Below are 21275 nucleotides of genomic sequence, written 5' to 3' on the forward strand. Positions count from 1 at the left end.
GTTCAGGTTCGGAAACCTTGCTGGTCCATTATAAATCAAGTCGATTTTCACTAAAAGCGTTTCTGTTTCTTTTTTTTTTTACTATCGTTTTCACTCTGCATAAGGTGTATGGAGTGGCTCATGTACTGAAGCACTTTAATTTAACCTAGGGTGGGTTGCACCAATAAGGATTAAGCTTAAATCTAGATTAAATCAAGGTGAATTATTCTGAAAACTTTGATTAGGGTCACAACGTGTCATTAAAATGTTTCTGGGTATGCAACCGGACACAACTCCCTGACCAACCAATCGACGTTCGCCTGTAGGACGGTTGCACAGCACCATAGACATTCACAATATACAGTTAGCTCCATGGAGGAAAGCAAGCCAGAGAATCAAATCCATCAAATTGTGCCACACAAACCCATAAACTCCCTTTCTGGGTCACGCTACAAATACACAGCAAGGCAAAAGTAGAACTCAGGCCTTAAAGTGCACCTATGATGGTTTTTCGAAATATTCCCTTTCACGTCGTGTGTTATATATGTCGCTGTTTGTGAACGTAAAAAGTCTGCCAAGTTTCAAAAATCAAAGCGCACGACAAACCGAGTCATCGACTCCCAAAAAAAAGGAACCGATTCTGAACAGCCGAATCGAGTCGTCAGTGATTCCAGACTTTACTTCCTGTACTAACCTACCTAGGTTTGTAACAACAAAAAAAAAAAGCCCCCGCCTCTGGTCTTCATCGGCTGCTCGCTGACAGCGGTAGACCAATCACGACAGACTGGGACGTCTGACCAATCAGATCAGAGTATGCTCTCTGAAAGGAGGAGTTTAGAACGAATCCTTCAGAACGGATCATTTAACGAGTCGTTTGTGACACTGGGGGGAAAAAAGGTGACGCTGCAATTTAAACGATGAGCACGTTAAAGTGTTTTTTGACCTCGGATGCACGTAAATCTATCGTATGAGACTTTTAAACATAATTAGGCACGTTTCAAAAGCATAATAGGTGCACTTTAAGGTAGACTTATAAACATTCCCGATATTGCTTGTCAAAGGTCATGGGTCATAAGCAGATAGGGAACATCCACAGTGAGCGAGGTGGTTAGCCTCCATCCAGTTAGATCACTGCCAAAGCTAGGCAATAGCATTTTGTGTAGTGCCATGTACGGCTGCGACTGACAATTACGTTCACACTCGAATTAATCTGACAATTGTTTTCCTTCGATGAATCGGATTTTTTAAAAGCCACATTTTCCATACAGTCTCGATTACAGTCCTAGAATAATAATAAAAGGCTCACGTTCACGGCACCTTACGGTTTCTGTTACTCACAGTCTTTAGGTATAATGTTTTACCGATGTTTACTTTGATCGTACCGTTTTAATTAGACATTACCGATCTCACTCGCCGTTTATCACCGCGTCTACGTCGCGACGGAGGAGCAACGCGGCCTCGTTACAGATGGATCACTTACGGATCGCTCCCGTTATAATAAACGACAGAATTTACACTGCATGCGCGCAAATACAGCATATAATGATATATAATAAACTTGAATTAAACTAAACCTTTTAATTTCCCCAACCCCTTGTGCACACTGGAGCATTTTGGATATAAACATAAGTTTGTGCTCGTGCTTCCGTGCTACACCAGCGCAATTCAAAGTAAAATGTTCCCACGCCTTAGCGGGTCGCACGCTTTTTCCCGCCGTCACTTGACGACTGCGCCTCCGTCGGATGATGACCGAGGTCATGGTGGGCATAAAAGGTAACTTTTGACATAAACGCTAAGCTGAAGAAATGAATTTTCGTTAATGCTGGGTTTTCTGCTAAAGCTAGCGGCGGCGCATTACGTGCGTTTGACGTCATGTGCCATCGACTGGGAAACGGCGTATATTACCTTTCTAAAATCCATACACTAGACGGTAGAGTACATAGTGCATAGTGTAAGTGTATCGTGTATAGTGCGTCATTTAGGACTCAGAATTTTTTCAGAACAGAAGTAGACCGACTAATCGATCGATTTTATCCATTAGTCGTTGCAGCTCTAGTGCCATGCAAACAAACTCATTTAGTTAGAAACCTAATACATATTACTGTGTAATTACATTTACAGATACGTGTGTAAGAATTAAACCAAGTGTCTTAAATGTAACGGCAGTAGCAGACTGCTAAAAACTCCAGGCTTCTACACACGCCAGATGCCCTGCCCTGCTTTGATTTAAAATGTTCTTCCTTTCCTACACGTTTTATTATGGAAGCCCGTTTCCGCCACAGGTAAAACAAAATGAAAAAGGTAACTGCGACTTTATTTCTCACGATTACGACTTGCGTAACGTCTTGCGATTTTGAGTTCACATCGCACAAATTTGATGTTGTTTGATGTTGTTTCTCGCAATTACGAGTTTACATCTCGGAAACGGGCGTCCTACACGTTTTGCACTTGTTTGCTTCAGCAATGGCAGCACATTTTTGAATATGTTGAGATAACAGACACTAGTTATGAACACAAGAAACTTTTTTTTTTGTTTTGTTTTTTTATGAATAGAATTTGCAGGATTTTCAGCTGGATGAATCATCTGTCTATAATTACTAGCTCTAGAGCATTAGCTAATAAAATTAGAAGAGAATCTGTGAATTAAAACACTTGGACTTTTTGTCTTTGCATGTGTTGCTGGCACATTAGGTGGGCAGTGATTGCAGTCCATCTTGAAATATTGAGACATGAAAGAGAATGATCCGTCTAAAAAACCGTTGTTTTTTTTTTAAAAAATAAATAAAATTAAATTAAAATTAAAAGGTCACATCGTAGTACGGTTACAATGGAAAGTAAAGGCTTTGGTTAAATTTTTATTAATTATTTATTTTTATTTTTTTAAAGAACCCTTACAAGTGCTTCTGGAAATGTTGGCAACAAAACACGAAAATCCTGGCCAAATGTATCCAAATGTGCACTGGGGTCCTTTTTAACTAAAACTCTCAGGGTCTCTCTCTCTTTCTCTATGCCCTCCCAACACTGGAAATCTGTGTAATCTAAAAGTACCATTCATGAGCAGTGGGGGGTTTTTTTGGGGGGTGGGGGGGGGCTCTTTATGGCATTTGTAAAAATATGAATATGTAGCAATAATTTTAAACCAGAATTTTATAATGGAATTGTTTACAAAAAGACGTACTCTGCACCGCTTTGCTGATTATTGCAATATCATTAACTCTATCATAAGTTTACGTTTTATTTGGTAAATTTTTTAAAAAGACTTAAAATCTGTTTAAAGAAAACGATTGGTATATTTTTCCAGGCTTTCGAATGGCCAAACTGTATAATAAAGAGATGACACTCTCTAAAGTCTAAGCATGCACCATTTTCAAACTCGGATTATTCAGCTTGGCCAGATCTATAAGAAGGTCTGAAGAATTTCCTCATCTAAATGAGACCGTGTGGAAACCAGTGGTCAATTTGTATCAGTGGTAATAAATGTGAACACAGCAGTTATTTTGGTTTAATCTCTCTTTAGGCTTTGGGTAAAATAAGCAGCCATTTGACTTTATCTCGACAGGTGGTCATGTTAAAGCAGCTTCTCATTAGACTCAGTTTGAGGCTGGGTACCATTTTGGATGATTTTGAGAGTAAAACTAATACATTTCCTTGGAGTTGGAGATTGGCGCTGCGGGCCATGTTGGACCGTACCCCTGTTGAGCTGAAAGTAAGGCTGACTGTTTCACACTGGAAGGATATTGTGGCTGGTAGCCATTTTAGATCAGTGTCTCATTAGGCTGAGAGGTGAGCTGGTGGCCATATTGGATCTCCAGGAATGAGACTGGCAGCCTTTTTGCTATCCATTTCTCACCAGGTGGGGTGTACAAAGCTGATGTTGTAGAGTTTGGCCCAGCGAGCAAAAACTTGTTTTTCAGTGATGAAGCGATGGTGATTTCCACGGCGGCCCCTCTCGTTCTGCAGGTACGTTACACACTCATCTGGCCCTCTGGGTTTATAGTAGTGATATGGCATTCTTTTAGGCTGAGGATGCCTCCTATACCACAGAGATCGCAATTACTCTCATGTAATATTCCATAACATTTCTTCATTCAAGATCCTTCATTCTTCGCAACATAAAAAAAAAAAAATCACACCACGAGTGATATATAAAAGTCGCACATTGTTTGCAAATGCTGAAGTACAATATGCAGTAGCAGCAAGTGACCATAGAGTTTGGTGGGGCAGGATGACGATAATTACAACATAGCCTCAAACAAAAAAATCACTCTTGACTTATGCTATAGGCTACGAACTAGTGAATTTTTAGAGTAACCGCATAATAGGCAGTTGAGACGTTATCCACTCCATATCCCCCTTTCCCTCTTCTCATCTTTGCAATATAGCTTACAATAGAAATGGTTATGTACATCATAGACACCCTGCTTGCACTTACATTTTGCCTTTGGTTGCAAAAATGTAATAGATTTAATAACGATTATTTGCTTATAAATCAAGATCTATGCATCCACAGAGTATGTTTAGACTAGCTCAATCTGGCAGCCTTATCATTATCTGTCCTGTCCACTGTTCCTCCAACACTGAAAAAAGTTTATAAAGCCAGCATAGGGCATCCTGTTTCCTGTCCCAATGGGCCTCTAATAGCGCTTGTTGCAGTTCCCTTCTTTGACCACTAGGTGCAATAATAACTCTAGGTGAGCAAAACAATGGGCCATTGGCTTACATCTATCAAATAGCAGTATTATTATTATTATTATTATTATTATTATTATTAAACCAACAATTAATTAGTATTTTAACAGAATTTAAAATGTATAAACTTATGAATGAGGACTTTGTGAAGATAAATGTTCATCGAAGGCCATCACTGACAATACTGATCTTCTTTAACTATTAGTCTAGATTACGTGGACAGTGTAGATTGCGGTGCATTGTGGGATTTCAGCTCTTCCCTACATGCCACAAAATGGCGAATTGTCCAAATAGTGTAAACTGCGAATAAACCATATTTTTAGACATCCGAGAGAAAGTTTTTTACTCACCCACAGTAGCTGGGAGGCACCATCCCATAAACCTTAATTTTGTCACAGATCTCTATAGCGATGACCATGGTGAACCAGCCAGTGCTCAGCCACGACTGCGACTTCTGTCTGAGGAAACAGAAAATACAGTTCAGAGTTTCATAGGCGCAGCGGCCGAAGCAATGTTTTGAGGGAAATTTTAATTCATACATGATCAATCAATACGCCCTGATGGCAAACAGTATTTATGATTAATATACAATTTACCCTCCATATCATTCACATCTAACTTGTATGAAAAGCAAACCCTCTGCGCTAAGGATTTCTACTTTGGAGGTAATATTCAGGTAATTATATCGCAGCCTATCCACCCAGAGATCGTGGCCAATTTCACTCTCTTGGACTCCCAGCCTCGTATTTTGATGTGAGTTCTAAAATCTGAACGATTCCTGGTGCTAAAGAAATGCGGTCGTGCTTTTCTAGGAATCAGAACAGGAGGGTTAACGGTGCTTAAAAAAAAAAAAGAGTGTGATCCTAAAGCCTACCTGTCTCGGCCGGTCTCTTTATGAAAGAGTGTGTCGAACTTGCGCATTTTGCTCGGTGTGACGACGAAGGTTGTGAGGTTGGTGCATGTGGCGGCGACACGATGGATCAGCTTGTAGAGAGCACCATTGGCACTGGGTCCGATCTTTGTGGGCGGACCCCAGAAAATGACGGATGGGCAGTCAGAGCAGTTGAGGAACTCTTGGGGTTTTCGGAAGAAACGAATCACACTGGAGTGAGCAACAACACGGAGGCTAGTTTTATTTCCCACATCAGCCTCAAACCCCGATGTAGGTGCATCATTCATGCGGATCACGCACTCGGCGCGGTCAATCTCTGCTCCGGCACCGGTGCCCAGTAGGTGGCTTGAGCTTGTCACCATTGCACACTGGCCACAGTGTAGGGTCAGACTCTGATACACACACACACACACACACACACATTTCTTATTATTCTAATTTTGAAGTAAATTTCCCTAGCAGTATGGGGCAGTACATCTACTGGACACAGACACAGATATATTATTTACATCGGCACATTTTAAGTTGCACATAAGTCATACAGACACAGATTCACAAGGATTCCTTCAGATCGTTTCTGAAAAATGCTATTTCATTCATTTCACCAAGAATTTGGATTGCGCTTTTGTTTTGATTCGAAGTTTTTATACTGTTTAGCATAAGTCATTTCACCTTTGACCTATGGGTCATAGATAAGCGAGAGTTTTACGCCGACAAAAGTCTGTACAAAAGGGCTGGAAAATGTGAAAGTTTTCCGTTTTTGTTGCAGATGTAGACTGATTTTACTTCCTTAAGGAGGACACGGAAAATGGCGTTCGTGTTTAAAGAGATTCTGGTTTTATTGTACGATATCACAGTATTTAAAGCAGTGACACTTGAGCCTTACCTTGTTGCCAAAAACAGGAATGTACCCATCTTTTCCAGCCCATTTCTTCAGGTCAGTGTTTTTGGTGGCACTGTTATACGCTGCCAGTTTAAAAGTCTCATATGACTCATTTGTACTGTTGGAGTTGTAGAGGAAGAAGAGAGTGGTGATGAGAAAGAGCGCCACGAATACAACCATCCGCTTGCTGTGGTGCCCCTATTTTGGAAACAAAATCGAAAGATGAAACCCCCGAGTGTAGAATCCTTCAGACAGCACAGTACGCTTCAATATTGCTAAATGAGTTTGTGATCGTCGGGGTGTGATTATATACACCGACTGACTGTCTGTAGTTTTGATCCAAAGTAAAAGTCTAATGTTAAACATTTTCCCACGGTAAGAATCCCGTGTTTCCTATGAAACTTCCATTTTCTTCATACTATCAAATTACAGCAGGTTAAACCAAATACACTGTAAATCAAGACAATTAAAAGCTTCTCTTCCATAAAGGGCACATCACAGTGGAGGCTGGGCTACAGCCTGAGTATAGGCTAGTGTGATGACCACCACCCCAAAGGGAGCCCCCCGTGTCTTCCTCCTACAGCAAATAAACAGTTGGCGTGAAGACTGGATGGCTGCCGTCCAGCTGAAATGTAGGGCACACGTTGAGCATAGCAAGAAATCCGACCCACCCTCAGTGAAGGCGGTGAATGTCATTAGGCTGATTCACAAATTCAGACAGAAATCCAGGATTCAGCCACAAGGTCACCGCAGAGTCACCTGGCCACCAGCGGAGCTTATCGCAGCACTGAGTGGAATAACTAGCTGAAGTGCCTGGTATCAAAGAAAGCAGTTTTCACTGACACTCACTTCAAGTGAATCTCATGCATAGGCTGATAAGAAGGGCCTTTAAGGAATTAAGGCCTTCTGGAATACCCGCAGTTCTAGCAAGCCCGTGATTTGGGAAGGGGTGCGGCAGTACAGCTGTAATACATAGCATCCTCATGCTCATCCGATAAGGGGTGAGAAGAATGGCTGACCACTGAGCTCCAGTGAGAAGTGTAAACATCCTACTTACTTGTTTTCGGATTTGTCAACGGGTTTTGCACTTCACGGCCACCGTAGAAAGGGGAAACAAAAAAACGTTCCAAGAGCCTGCGCTAAAAGCCAGGCAGCAATGTTTATGAGGGAAAACCAACGTGAGGTTAACAGAACCGTCCTGCGAATAAGGACTGTAATATAGATGAAAAGATAACCAGGAGAGAATTATCCAGGACGCCAGAGTGAGAAAATGAAGTGTGACGAAGCATGAGCATGGCACTTACGGTTAAACGCTGGTGGTTAGGAGGCGTGAAATAGAATCCTGATATCGGACTGTATGATTATCACTCAATGAATGATTCACCCTTTTTTTTTTTCTCTCTTCCATAATTCCAGATCATCTGATAATCCATTTTAGGTAGATTTCTCTATTCCCACGCATCTGAATTTCCTAACTTTCTTGGCTTTTCATTGTAATAAAGAGTGCATCATGTGTATGATGCTAAATGATGATCTAAGGTGATGATCTAGCATGATTTCTGGAAGCTTTAAAATACATGAAAAATATCCGTATTCGTTTAATAAAACAACCAAACAGACCGATCTCCGCTTACCTTCTCCGCCAACCGAAGCCCCATTCTCCTGCTTCTGACTACCTCATGATTTATTTGAGCCGTTATGCCTAGGGAAAGAGAGAACGAAAGAGTATATCATTTACTAGCTGAGTATTAATTGTTAAACTGAGACAAGGTTGTAGAAACACAGCCGTGTCATATTTAGTAAGAGGTACCAGAGCCTAGCTTGTAGCAGTAATATCACAGGATTTCTGCAGAATTAGCTTACCCGCTGTCTGATGAATAGAAACTGGAAGATCTGCAATGCCAAAATGCTACGTTATTTCTGTACATTTATGCACGTTGCCATGGTTGGGTCCTTGAGCAAAACCCTTAACCTTCAGCTTAGTTGTATCCTGCATCAATCAAATCAGGACATGCACTGGATTGTGTATTACTTTGTCATAGAAGGTATTACAGTTGTTTACTGTAAATATGTTTTAATGTTGTTTACTGTAAATGTTACAGTACTGTATTGGCAACCAAGGTTGCCAGTACATTTCTGTAACACCTACATTATTATTATTATTATTTTTTACAGTGTATGATTTAGGAAGGCTCAACTGTCTGCCAAACCAAGTGGTTCAAATCTGCCTTTTCCACTGGATGCTTACTGCTTATCTAATGAAAATGGAATCTTATGTATGTCTATCGAATCCCAAATCGATCCGTGTAGGATTTCACGGAGTTTTTTTGTGATTGTCGCGGCCAAAAACGCTCGATTTTGCCGCGGCTTTAAAAAAAAAAATTTGCGACGCAACTTGCGGCGTTTTTTCGCGCTTTTGTCGCGGAAAACTACTTGAATCGGCGAAATCGCAGCTGCGAACGAAACAGTCTTCCGCGGTGATGCGACCTTTTAGCTGTACTCATGTTCGACGCAGATGATTCGAAGAGGGCATCGGCTGAACGCGCCGTGAATGACGTCGCGAGACGCGTCTTGGCCCCAAATCTGCGGAAAATCTCCAAAAAAAAAAAAATTTCCGAGGGGTTTGCTCGATTTTGCGTTCATTTCTGCCATGGAAAAAATCGCTAAATCCTGGATTGACGGCCAAATTACGCGTGGACATTTTGCCTCAGAATGAAAACACAACTTCAGTTATGACAACTCAATTACCCATTTAGCATACTAGTATTCACATTTTATTTACACGTGGGCACTTTATGAATAGCATACTAAATAAATGAAAAGAAAAAAAAAAAAGATTACCAGAACTGCAAGGATGCATAAGGTTCGAAATGGTTGGCGAAGTAAATTACATGTCAATACACAGGATACCAAATAACACACGCAAAAGGCAATACTGAAGTTTAATTCAGAAGGCAAAACTAACCCAAAATATAACAATGAAGTTTAAAATAATGCAACACACGTGACATAGGCTAATAAACATGACAAACATCCATCCATCTTCTATACCGCTTTATCCTTTTCAGGGTCACGGGGAAACCTGGAGCCTATCCCAGGGCGCATGGGGCACAAGGCGGGGTACACCCTCGACAGGGTGCCAATCCATCACAGGGCACACTCACATACACACTCACACACCCATTCATACACTACGGACGCTTTAGACACGCCAATCAGCCTACCATGCGTGTCTTTGGACTGGCGGAGGAAACCGGAGTACCCGGAGGAAACCCCCGCAGCACGGGGAGAACACGCAAACTCCACACACACAGGGCCACGGTAGGACTCGAACCCCCGACCCTTATTGTTATAATCATTAATATCATCATTATTATTATAATAACAACAACGCTTGAATTGTTGTTGTTTATGCTTAATAAAATAATAATAATACGCTCATACGATAGACAATACACAACAACAATGCCCATACAATAACAATAACTAACACAGGCTACTAATATTTAATAATATCGTGCAATTATACGCCATGTTACTAAGGTCCTCATATTAAACAATATGGCAGTCAGCACATTCTTCTTTTATTGCATAACCATTCTTATTTGCATATATTAGGCTATGAAAGTAGCACGTATTAGCACTGTTAGGATATTGATCAAATCAGCTTTGGTGTCAGACATCACTAGCACCAGCATTGTGAATTAACGGCCTTTCTCTAGGCAGGCAGGAGCAGGACGGGAGAAAATAACGGTGTATGTGACGCTGTTAGAAATAAATAAATAAATAAATAAATAAATATTAATACTAATACTAATAATAATAATAATAAAGGAGGGGGGGACGGGACACCCCCCTCATCATCCGATTCTCTCTTTAGGAGACTATATACTATAAAAAGCCTCATGAAGCGGTCAGTATGATCATGTGGGTAAATACAGAGTCAGAACCAAACCATTCGGCTTCGGCCGTCAGTAAATTTCCTCCCTGTCAAACAATACAGCATTATAAGGTATTATTATATCCTCACACTCACCGATCTAGAGCTGGTTTTCCTCTATATCTGGGGTATCGTCGCTGATATCTGCGCGTTCAGAGACAGGGTGAAGGAATACAGAAGAGAAGGGGGGGTGGGGGGGGAGGCGGGTGGAGGGTAAGGGGGCTCAATCTGCGTCATCAGCAATTGGGAAATACAGTGAAGCTGGACTAACAAATATCAATTTTCTTCTGCACAATATATAGGTTGTCACCTGATTTGACTGCATATAACACCCCCAGTCATCCACCAGGATTCATCCACACCCCCCCCCCCCCATCCCTGGAGGCATTAGTCATTTGGAGAGATTGTGATGAGTGAATATAGATTCATGGTATAGATAACTTAAGTATCTATGTATACAGTCGTGTGGGGGGGAAAAAAAATAAAATAAAATAAGTACACTCCATGGAAATTGTTGGCTTTTTAAATTTTTATTTATTTGTTCATTATAATTTTAGATATTTTGGACAAGCAAACATCTGATCCTCTTTGAAACAATGCCTATTCATTTTAAAGTTGATACACACTCTATGAAATGACACGTAAAAATCGACATTTTGTGGTCATTTTCACAATTTAAATTAACAAAAAAACAAAAAAACAAACAACAACAACAAAACAAGATCAGTCAGATCCATACAGTTAGAATCAGGTGTTCAGGACTGAGCCAGACTGAAATGCCTCATTGAGATGACTGATGTTGAGATAGTTAGAGCTGTACTGTATGGACACAACTTTTTCAATTATTTTGCCAAGAATTGGGAGATTAGAGATAGGTCTGTAGTTACTGAGCACAGAAGAATCAAGCTTGTTTCTCTTCAGCGTAGGCCTAAGAATAGCGGTCTTAAAGGTGTGTGGAAAAATTCCTTGCTGGAGGAAAAGATTAACAATGCCCAGGATGTCTGGTCGTTATGAATTTAAAACCCAAAGAAAGCTGGTAGGTAATGGATCGAGAGAGCAGCTAGACGAATTCATAAGTGATACAACCAGGGCGAGCGTCTTAGGGCTGACCACGGAGAAAGAGAGGATAGATTACATTTCACAGCCTTTTGCCTTATGATAGTAATTTTATCACTGAAGAAAGCTGCCACCTCATGGCACTTCTCAGCTGTGAGAAGGTCTGATGATTTTTTGAGGTGAGGGGTTTAGCAGCCGATCTATGGTGGAGAACTGGATTTTCTAGCAGACCTCATTTCGCTATGAAGTATTTTCAAGTTGTTTTTATAGATAGCTTGGTGAACCATAAGCTTTGTGTTCTACCGTTGCCTTTCTGCTCTTCTGCAGTCTCTTACAATGGAGGTACTATTTCTCCAAGGGGCAGCTTTAATTATCCCAGAGACAACTGTTGTTTTTAAAGGGGCGACAGAGTTAATACATTTGGTCAGCCTGACACTAAAGCGCTCCACCAGCGTGTCTAAAGAAGGGAGTGAAAGAGTGGGGAGAGATGATATGAGCTCCAGGAACGTCACAGCTGTATCAGCAGTGAGATGGTACTTAGTGCTGAAAAACACAAGACAGCTGTGCAGAGAGATCCGGAAAAACACATGACTCTTCTAACTCAATATAAACCTGGAATATAGTCTGATTAGAATGTATTTGACAGTTTTAGATTATGCTTCTCTATATCGATTATACATATTGATTATGCTTTAAATTCTATAACAGTCGATGGATCAGAGATTACATCCATATAGATGTTGAAATCACCGATAATTAACACATATTCATGATCAGTTAACGTCCTAGAAAGCGGTTCCCCGAAATCATCAAAAAAAAAACAACAACAAACCCTTTGTTAAGTCTAGGAGAGTGATAGATAACTAATACCACAATAACTGCTATGTCCATACAGTATTTTGGTATGAACAAATCTGCATGAACGTTAACTGAAGCTCTCGGTCTGTATCTGAATGATTTGATGTATTGTGCCGCTGCCACACGCTTGGCTGATCGGATAACTGCATAAACGTGCAGGTGTACAGGTGGTCCTAATAAAGTGGATGATGATTGTAGTTTACAGTACGACAATTAATAAGTACTATCCTAGATCAATGGTTCCTTTGGGGTCGTTTGGATGGTTGAGGGTTCTAGGTTCTAATTGGAACCTTTTCTTTAAGGGATAGCCTCTCTTGTAAGGTTCTACAAACAGCCCACAAGGGTTTCCACAGAAGAACAAACAAAATGCCGCTAGATTAGATCTTTTTTTAAGGTGCCACGACATGGCCACATGACTACCGGTATGCATTCATGTAGATTTCCGTTCAGCAACGTGAAGGTTGCTTCGGGTTACGCTTCCTAAAATGTAGGGGCTCGCTTCTAGGATGAAATAACTTACCCAGCAAGTATTGCATGCACGCCAAAATGTAGTTTACCTTTCCAAACATTAGTTTTACAGCACAAGTTGAGAACTGTGCAAATTGTACCTGAGACTACTAAAAAAAAAAATTTTTTTTAAAGCAAAAGTCCGTCACACCAAATATTGACTTCGTTTCATTTATTACTGTTTACTTCTCTTTATAGTATTTTTAAAATGTAGAAACATTTAATTTCATTATTTTTCAAAGTCATCTTTGCTCTACAGCATTTCTTTGCATGTGCCTTTTGCACAGTACTGGATCTTAAATGACCTGGTAGCAGTTTAAAACAATAACAATAAGGGCACGGACACAGCACTTACAGCAATGTTCTATATGCCTTTGTCAAGACACCCACCCCCCAAAAAAAAGTATTAAGTGTCTGTTCTTGGCTTTTTTCAGAACTGAGAAATAACCAGAGTCAGTAATGAGCGATTCGATACTGAATCTGTTCAGAAACTTAACCGACTCTTTTTTGAGGGAGTCGATTCAGAAAAACAAAACGAATCAAAGTCTTGGCAACGCAGTTGCTTTATTTGAAAGATTTTTTAAAAAGATGTTTTTACGGTGCAGTTTTATTAGTGATTTAACTGGATTATGAAATATAAAGACAATACACTGAACTTGCTATTAGCGGACACATTGATTTTCTTTACACATATTCATTTCTCAGCCAAAAAACATATGCTATTATATCAAAATTGTATCAAAGATTGCCTGGTTACATCAAAGTGACAGTATAAAAACATGAATGTGGGCTACAGCGCTGCAGCAGTGCACAAGTGCAGCAGAGTTTGATTTCCCCGGTCTAAACCCATGAGACGAATCTTTTATCAGGGAAACCCTGCTATAGGGCTGGAAATGCTGCAACACAAATATTTCTGGATGCAAATCTAGTTGCGGTGAATTAAACAAATAAAATCTATTTTATAATTTAAATAGTTTACAACAACAACAACAACAACAACAACAATTGGCTCAGCTGCAAAAGGACATAATCCTATGACCCCAGCTTTACATTTACTGAAAATATCGATGCAAAATATTGTTGGAGATTATAAAATCACAGTAGGTGTAAAGCAGATTTTTAGTTATTAAAAACAAGTGCTCAGGCAGCTCAATGCATTGTAAGGTATAATAAAAAATAATTTAAAAAAAATACAGTAATTTTACAGATGAAAGTAAAATGTAGGATCGGATGAAAATATTTTGAACCAGAAAACAAATACAAACTATGGATTTAAAAATTGAAATCAGATCAAGTAAAATCTATTTTTAAAAAAAAAAAACCAGACAAAAATAAGAACGAAAGGAATTATTTTCCCACTGACATGTCTGAGGACTAAATTATGAAATCGGATTTGTGTGGAAAGTATTAAAAAAAAAAAAAAAAAAAGGATCACAATAAAAGCAAAGGTTCCATCTAGGTATTTCTTTTCTCATGTAGGATTCCAAATAAAACCAAAGTGTTTTTTTTTTCCCCCCCCTAAGTGTTTTTAAAGCAATTTTGATGTAAAAAAAAATCTCAAAAGATTTTTGAATCATTTCACAAATATCTCAGACATTTAGAGAGCAGCATTATATCATATCACTTCCCCAAATTTCATCACCCAATATCATATTAAACGGTCACATTACAACCGCTTTAAAGTGCACTAGCTAGTTGACCTCACTTAACGCGGAGCGCTCTCTTTCTACCGCCAAAGGATCGAGACGTCACTCCAAACCTCACGATTCAATAGAGATGTAATTCTGCAAAAACCAGGCCACTTAAAAGAGTTTTGCGTCCCAATTATAACGGAAAACCGCAGTACCAGAAAGGAGAACGCCGAGTGATCGAGTCAAGGTGACGGTGAAGACTATTTCTGATCAGACAAAATAAAGAGCAGATGACAGAAGAAGGGGGCTTTTGTTTTGGAAGCCTAATTCCTATGTTTTGTCTGTGAGATCATTGTTTTCACTTTCAGTTACTTTGATACTCCAAGAATGACTTTTGACACTAATCTGATTTCATACATCAAACCCTACTATAGCACATATACAATAAATATTGACACTACAGCAGACTGGGTGGTGGACTGGGAAAACTCATTGGATGTTGCAGGGGCTGAATTCTCACAAACAGACAAGAAATAAAAAGTACAGTATTGCCAATATATATACATCTATATATCTATATATATATATAAGCTGTCAAAATTTCCACAATGCACCTGTGCTAGTCAGAAAGGACACTGAAATGTACAATGCTCTCCTTTTTGACTTCTGGTTCAATTACAAAGGTGAATCAAATGAAAACCTTTTTGGAGAATTTTATTTATTTATTTAAAATTTTGCATTGTTTACTGCAAATATGTGTCACAAATATGTATCAGGAGTATAAGGCAGCAGTAGAAAGAGCTATCGACAACGATGGACCAGTCGTACATTTTTACTTTTGCAACTACAAATTTAATGTACTGTCTCTCTAATTTATGTCATGGTTTCCAGAACTATTTATAGTAAATAAATTTTTTTTAAAAATGTCCATTTTTACGACCACGTGAAGGGGTTTCCCCAGGCCACCACAACATTAATAAAAACCCTTTCCTAACGTATTTTCACGCGGGTAAAGTTTAACGTTTAAAGGACCTTCCTGTACGACATAACTGAAAGAGGAATGTACCGCTTAAAAATGAAACATACACGCGTAAAGCACACAAACCAGCCGACGTTCTCGACCAACACTCCGCAAAACATCAAAGCCTAGAGCGATTTACAAGCTGCATAAAGTGCCAGTAAACTATGCCAGTTTCAATATGCATGATAGCGTAAATAAAATGAGAATCAGTGCAAACATTAATTCAAATACATTCCTGGAACAGGTCTTGATGTAACAACATCTGTGTGAAATATCCACGGCTGTGATCACAGTCTGTACGAATACACATTTTAGCTAGCATGTTTCCTGCTGAGAATTTCACACGTGCGCTCGACAACCACGTGCAGCAATGAATGAAACACAGGAGCGGATAAGTGAAAGAGCAGCGTGTTCAGGGATTCCTTTGGTTTGACTAGAATGCATGTGGCACAATAACCCTTTTATATTTGCAGTATTTGCGTGTCACTCTGTACAAGTCAAATCAGGCAACGTTCGAACTCAAAGGAAGCTCGGCATTTTCATGTTTTAAAGAGGTCAGGTCTTGGGTCAAACGTGGAAATGACTAACATGGCTAGCTTCAGTAGCGAGCGCACGTTAGGAGGTTACGTACGTTTCTTGTAGGTACGTTTATGTTCGCTAGCTAAATTTCAACATGAGAAAGATTTCATGAAAGCTACGACACACGCGGTTCACTTTTGTAAACATATTCCTCGGCCAGAGCAAAAGTTCTGTCCGGATTCCTGCCGAACGAGACGCAGGAGTAGTGACAGCATTTTAAAGGGCCTGTACTAATAATACTAATAATAATAATACTAATAATATATTATTTATGTTGAATATATTATCGCTCAGACCTGAAAGACAGTCATCGGTCTGTAAACATTATCACGCTGCGATAGTCTGTATGCAGTTCAAGGCTTTCAAAGGGGAAAACGCTTGCTTTTAGTAATACTGATGTTAAATCTGAAAAAGGGGAGAAAAAAAAAAAAGATTAAAGCAGCAGTGTGTAATTCCCTGTTTTCCTGTGTTGGCACTTAAAGTTAGCAAGAGCATCTAGGTAAAGATTCCACGATCAGCCTTTTTTGCATTTCCCAAAAATCTCCACACGTAGAGGAAATAAAGGAGGATGCTTTTTTTTTTTTTTTTTTTTTTTTTTTTTTTTTAAGCTAAATGCCTTCGAAAAGTTTTCATACTTAGTTCGTTCTCATGACTCACACGACACTGTTGACAAACTTATTAACAAATTCAATAAAGACCGGAAGCGTCGCGGACCGACCGAGAAGCGGTCGCCCACGACGATCTACTGACGAAGGCACGACCGACACGGTACTAGCGTACATAGTCGCTATGCGTGGAGACTTTCAGGACACTCTGTAGTATATAGCGACTGTTGGCTAGGTTGAACAAACACTGATTGATTTTATTTCACACCAACGTACACGAAACCTTCTCCGTTTACCTTGAGAGAAAGCGGTGGCAACCGAGAGGACGCGGGACTAACGCGTGTCACACGCAGGGGGTGGGGCTAGGACTGGAGAGTTCAAAACACCTGCACAACTGCCAATCGTTCCGTATTCACATGTCGACTGGCTCATTTACTATATTTACCGAGGGGCAAAAGCCTCTTGATGCGTTTCTAAGTCACAACCTCACGTCCAACAGAGAACTCTTATGTTTACAGATGAGAAACACACACACACACACACACACACGATCCTGGAACATACACATCTGGATTCAGAGTAGTAACCATAGCACTTGGTGGTGGAAAAGCTGTACAAGTTCACAAGGCCCTATGAAACTATCCAGCATAGCCTTATGCAACCTCATATAACCACATCATCATGTAGCTCCTCTCATTCAGTCATAACTCCTGCAGCGTGATGTCGTCTCATGTGATCTCACATGGCCTAACAACACAGCACAGCCTTGAAATAATACTACGCAAAGGAAAATAACTGCTGATTTCTCCTTTGGGCTTCCTTATGAAATCAGGAACAAAAAAACAAACAAACAGACTAGCTGCTGTAAGTAATCATCACTAAATCAAAAGCTTAACTAGATGAAATGGATAAATATTGAAATGGTTTCGGATGAACGTAACATGACCACAGTTCCTATGTTGGTTTTCGCCGTCATCTTTTTCGGATGTCTTACAGCAGTTCGAGGTAGGGCCCGAAGCGTGCTATTCCTTAGCACAGAGGTGTCTGGGTTCTTGTTCAGCTCACCATGTTGGATATTGGAATTTTAATTTTCCCTGCGACGCCCAGCGTCTGTAGATCTGTTTCTCTGTGATGAAGCGGTGGCCGCCTCTCCGTGCACGCTCGTGCACTTTGTACATGCCGCACTCGTCCAGACGATTCGGCTCGTAATAGTGATACGGCACCGAAGAGTAATTGGTGAGGCTACACACGCACACGCACACACACACACACACACACACACACACACACTTTAAATGCTGTGCACAGTAGGTTTTTCATTTCCATCAAAGAAGGATTTCAACAAACTCATTCAGCAACCTCAAGTCGTATTTTAAAAAGGTTCCCAAAATGAAAAAATAAACATGTTTTGTATGTTCGCTTTTCTCTGTCGACTTTTACCATTTTACTGTGAGGAAGTAGAACTCAGTCTCTTGTATACTCCTGAGGACTGCTTGATTGACAGCCTGTTTATCTAGTCTTACTGTTGTGACATTTGGCTGTACATTAGAGGTCGACCAGTTTTGTCGAAAAATCGGTATCGATAACCGATAGCTGGAACTGTACAACTGTAAAAATCCACATCGATAGTTTTTCATTGCACAGTACGAGAGAACTGACAGATTTTGTTGTGTTATTTGAAGTGTTTTTTTTTTTTTTTACATTCATTTTGGATGTCTCTATTATTATTTGTTATTTGGAGTGTTACTTTTTGGTTCAGCTTGGATGCATATCCTTTATGTACTGTAATATTTATTAACATATATATAATTTTAAAAAAGTACAGGACATTTTCATGGTACAGCCAGTGCACGTTTAAAAAGCATAATAGGTGCACTTTAAAAACTATCGGTCAATGAATCGGTTATTGACAGATACTGCCCGACTTACTTATCGGTATCGGTAAAATCCACTATCGTTCGACCTCTACTGTACATGTCTAATTTCTTTGAAATCTTTGTAATAATAATTACAAACATTATTATTATTATTATTATTATTAGTAGTAGTAGTAGTAGTAGTAGCACCTTAAAGTTAGTTGTTCAGTTTAAGAAACATATCCAGACTGATAGAAATCTCACAAACCTCACAAATCGTAATGCACGTGTGCGCACACTCACCCGCAATATGAGCCATCGATCATCCCGTAAACATTAATGCTGTCGCACACGTCCAGCGCAAAAATCATAGTGAAAAATCCGGTGCTGAGGAATGCACCCGACTTCATTCTGAGAGAGAGAGAGAGAGAGAGAGAGAGAGAGAGAGAGAGTGAAAGCGAGTGAGAGAGAGCGAGTGAGAGTGCGAGAGAGGGTGAGAGAGTGAGAGTGAGTGAGAAAGCAAGTGAGAGTGTGAGAGCGAGTGAGAGTGAGAGATCATCAGCTGAGTTATAATTAAGATTTGTTAATTATACACACACACACACACGTGGACATGGTGTAACTTTTAGAAATATAATTTCAGCTACATAAATGGACTTTAACTGGTTTTTAGAGTATAGCTTTAAATGTGTCCTGCATGCACATTATTAGGTAAAAGCTACATACTAAAGGTACAAAATGTGTACCATCCCAGTGACAAGGAAAGACACAGATGAGTACCCTTCTGACTACCTGTTCTTTCCGGTTTCATTCTGGAAGATGCGATCACACTGCATCATCTTCTCCCTGCTCACAGCATAGATGTGTGTACCTGGGTATTTCAATGCCATTTTGGCAATCATATTGAACACTCGCCCCTTGCCGTCGTGCCTCATGTTCTGCTCAGGACCCCAAACCACATAGCGTGTGTTTGCCTCTTGCCGGAAGAAAAAGGCCTCATGGTGCAGCAGGCGTCGCACACTGGAGTGCGAGACGACACGGACAGTCGTCCTATTGCCCACATCAGCCTCAAAGCCACGTGCCGGCGCTGCGTTCATGCGGATCACGCATTCATGCCCGTCAATCTCACGCCCACATCCGCTGCCTAGCACCTGGCCCGAGCTGGAGACCACGGCACAGCGGGCACAGCGCAGCGCCAGGTACTGTTACAAGGAAATTAAACAGTTAGTATGTGTATTATTAATCGTTTAAAAGGTTGCTTCTTAACAACTGTCCCAATATAGAATTATGACAATAACTTATGGCAGTTTATTACATTCCCAAAGTTTTTACATTCACGAACCCTTTTAACTGGGAAATATTTACAGACCTGCTCAGTACACATGATTTTACTAGCAAACTATTAAAAAATGGATTGGAGGTAACCAGAACTTTCCAGCAATGTTTATTAAAATTGCAATTAGGTTCCGGATGACGTTACTTATAGGCATAATAGCTTTGATGATGGTGGGTTGTGATTTCCACCACTGAAACAAAATTAGAAAATCACAGACAAAATAACAAAATAATAATAATAAATCAGGAAACCTACACGTGAACTTGACCTGATGCCAGGTGAAATTCTCACGTAGCCACGAAGTCCCAGATCTACTTCTCCTGTTCTGCTTACGTGATTGTACCAGAGCAGCAAAGAGAGGGTGATGAGGAGGAGGAGGAGCCAACGAAACTTCTGAATGGGGATTAAAAATAAATAAATAAACAGAAAATGGAAACATGATTCAGTTAGAGAAATTATGCAATTGGGCATTAACACAGTATGACATCAGTAATTTATCACATTAAATTAAAAGCACATCATTTAAACAACAACAACAACAACAAATAAGGTTAGTTGATGCACATCTGTCAGGAAGAACATCCCTCAAAATCCAGATGTTCACATTCTGCATTTTATCACACCATCATACCAGAGACTTCATATCCTTCTGAAGCCACAGGCTCTCCCACCAGGTCGCAAATTACTTTCAGTCAATCATCCTATAACAAGAATAAAACAAGCTGAATAATCAATAAACAGTAAAATTATTATCAGACAATAACGGAACAGTAATAACAATGGGTTTGTTCATCATTTGTTAATCCGGATTTTGTATTACAGCGGGCTGAATCCCAAACGCGTCCCTTTTGCAGATATAGTACACTACTTATAGTGTAGGAGCCATTATTCCAAAACCTATGTAGTGCCCTTATATAGGGAGCACAGAGGCGTTTTAGATACAGGCGAAGAAATTCCGGAGAACCGTAACAAAAAAAAAAAACCAAAAACGATTGGAAAGCCATAATAGTTTTGATATGATACAACACATTTCAGGAAAGTATGATTTTATCTGTTATTAATTACAGAACAATATATAATAATAATAATAATAATAATAATAATAATTTTAAAAAAACAACGATAAATTAGATAAGGGCATGAGCCTTCTTACATTTTCCTCGCGACGCTCATGTTTATGTTCCGGAGTGAACAAGTCATCGAGATACTTAGTTCCGACATTATCGTCATTTCATTGGGGTCAATTAAAACGGGTCATGGTGGAATAACTGGAAATGCACACAGTTGAAAAAAAATATATAAGGAGGATGTGAAATGGGTCATATTGGTATGTTGGGGGGTGGCTTTTTACAAATTAAAAATTGGCACGGTGTGTAGGCTACGTAAAGGGAGCAGATCAGTATTCAGCCCATAATGTAGCATAGCTCGTAGGAATGGACAGTT

The 21275-nt window shown here is 39.8% G+C and overlaps 2 protein-coding genes across 5 annotated transcripts; both read right to left on the minus strand.

Moving 5' to 3' along the window:
• Positions 1 to 65: 65 nt before the first annotated feature.
• Positions 66 to 10715, minus strand: st6galnac6 (ST6 (alpha-N-acetyl-neuraminyl-2,3-beta-galactosyl-1,3)-N-acetylgalactosaminide alpha-2,6-sialyltransferase 6). 2 transcript variants are annotated; one of them, XM_053647981.1, is made up of 6 exons: positions 10480 to 10715; positions 8078 to 8145; positions 6447 to 6641; positions 5543 to 5952; positions 5019 to 5126; positions 66 to 4012 (listed from the first exon to the last, which is right to left on the minus strand). In XM_053647981.1, exons 2-6 carry the CDS (start codon positions 8099 to 8101, stop codon positions 3826 to 3828), a joined length of 924 nt encoding a protein of 307 aa, XP_053503956.1. In that variant the 5' UTR covers positions 8102 to 8145; positions 10480 to 10715; the 3' UTR covers positions 66 to 3825. The 2 variants fall into 2 exon arrangements, with proteins under 2 accessions (XP_053503956.1, XP_053503957.1); XM_053647982.1 differs by lacking the exon at positions 10480 to 10715 and adding an exon at positions 8307 to 10468.
• Positions 10716 to 13349: 2634 nt separating this feature from the next.
• st6galnac4 (ST6 (alpha-N-acetyl-neuraminyl-2,3-beta-galactosyl-1,3)-N-acetylgalactosaminide alpha-2,6-sialyltransferase 4) lies at positions 13350 to 21076 on the minus strand. 3 transcript variants are annotated; one of them, XM_053648409.1, is made up of 6 exons: positions 20986 to 21076; positions 20464 to 20533; positions 20088 to 20225; positions 19289 to 19698; positions 18800 to 18907; positions 13350 to 17882 (listed from the first exon to the last, which is right to left on the minus strand). In XM_053648409.1, the coding sequence occupies exons 2-6, from the start codon at positions 20473 to 20475 to the stop codon at positions 17702 to 17704; spliced, it is 849 nt and encodes a 282-aa protein (XP_053504384.1). In that variant the 5' UTR covers positions 20476 to 20533; positions 20986 to 21076; the 3' UTR covers positions 13350 to 17701. The 3 variants fall into 3 exon arrangements, with proteins under 3 accessions (XP_053504384.1, XP_053504383.1, XP_053504382.1); XM_053648408.1 differs by having other exon boundaries at positions 20464 to 21027; XM_053648407.1 differs by having other exon boundaries at positions 20088 to 21027.
• Positions 21077 to 21275: the final 199 nt, after the last annotated feature.

This window comes from Ictalurus furcatus, chromosome 18 (assembly GCF_023375685.1).
Source record: "Ictalurus furcatus strain D&B chromosome 18, Billie_1.0, whole genome shotgun sequence".
Taxonomy (NCBI): Eukaryota; Metazoa; Chordata; class Actinopteri; order Siluriformes; family Ictaluridae; genus Ictalurus; species Ictalurus furcatus.

Excerpts from the sequence above, each read along its gene's own strand:
- st6galnac6 (XM_053647981.1), bottom strand. The coding sequence starts at position 8,101 with ATGGGGCTTCGGTTGGCGGAGAAG. Across the intron at positions 5,953-6,446 it reads TTCCTGTTTTTGGCAACAAG|AGTCTGACCCTACACTGTGG; the intron begins GTAAGGCTCAAG and ends TGTGTGTATCAG. Across the intron at positions 4,013-5,018 it reads GTGCCTCCCAGCTACTGTGG|GAGGCATCCTCAGCCTAAAA; the intron begins GTGAGTAAAAAA and ends TCTGTGGTATAG.
- st6galnac4 (XM_053648407.1), bottom strand. The coding sequence starts at position 20,303 with ATGCCCAATTGCATAATTTCTCTAACTGAATCATGTTTCCATTTTCTG. Across the intron at positions 19,699-20,087 it reads GCATCAGGTCAAGTTCACGT|TACCTGGCGCTGCGCTGTGC; the intron begins GTAGGTTTCCTG and ends TCCTTGTAACAG. Across the intron at positions 17,883-18,799 it reads ATCGATGGCTCATATTGCGG|CCTCACCAATTACTCTTCGG; the intron begins GTGAGTGTGCGC and ends GTGCGTGTGTAG.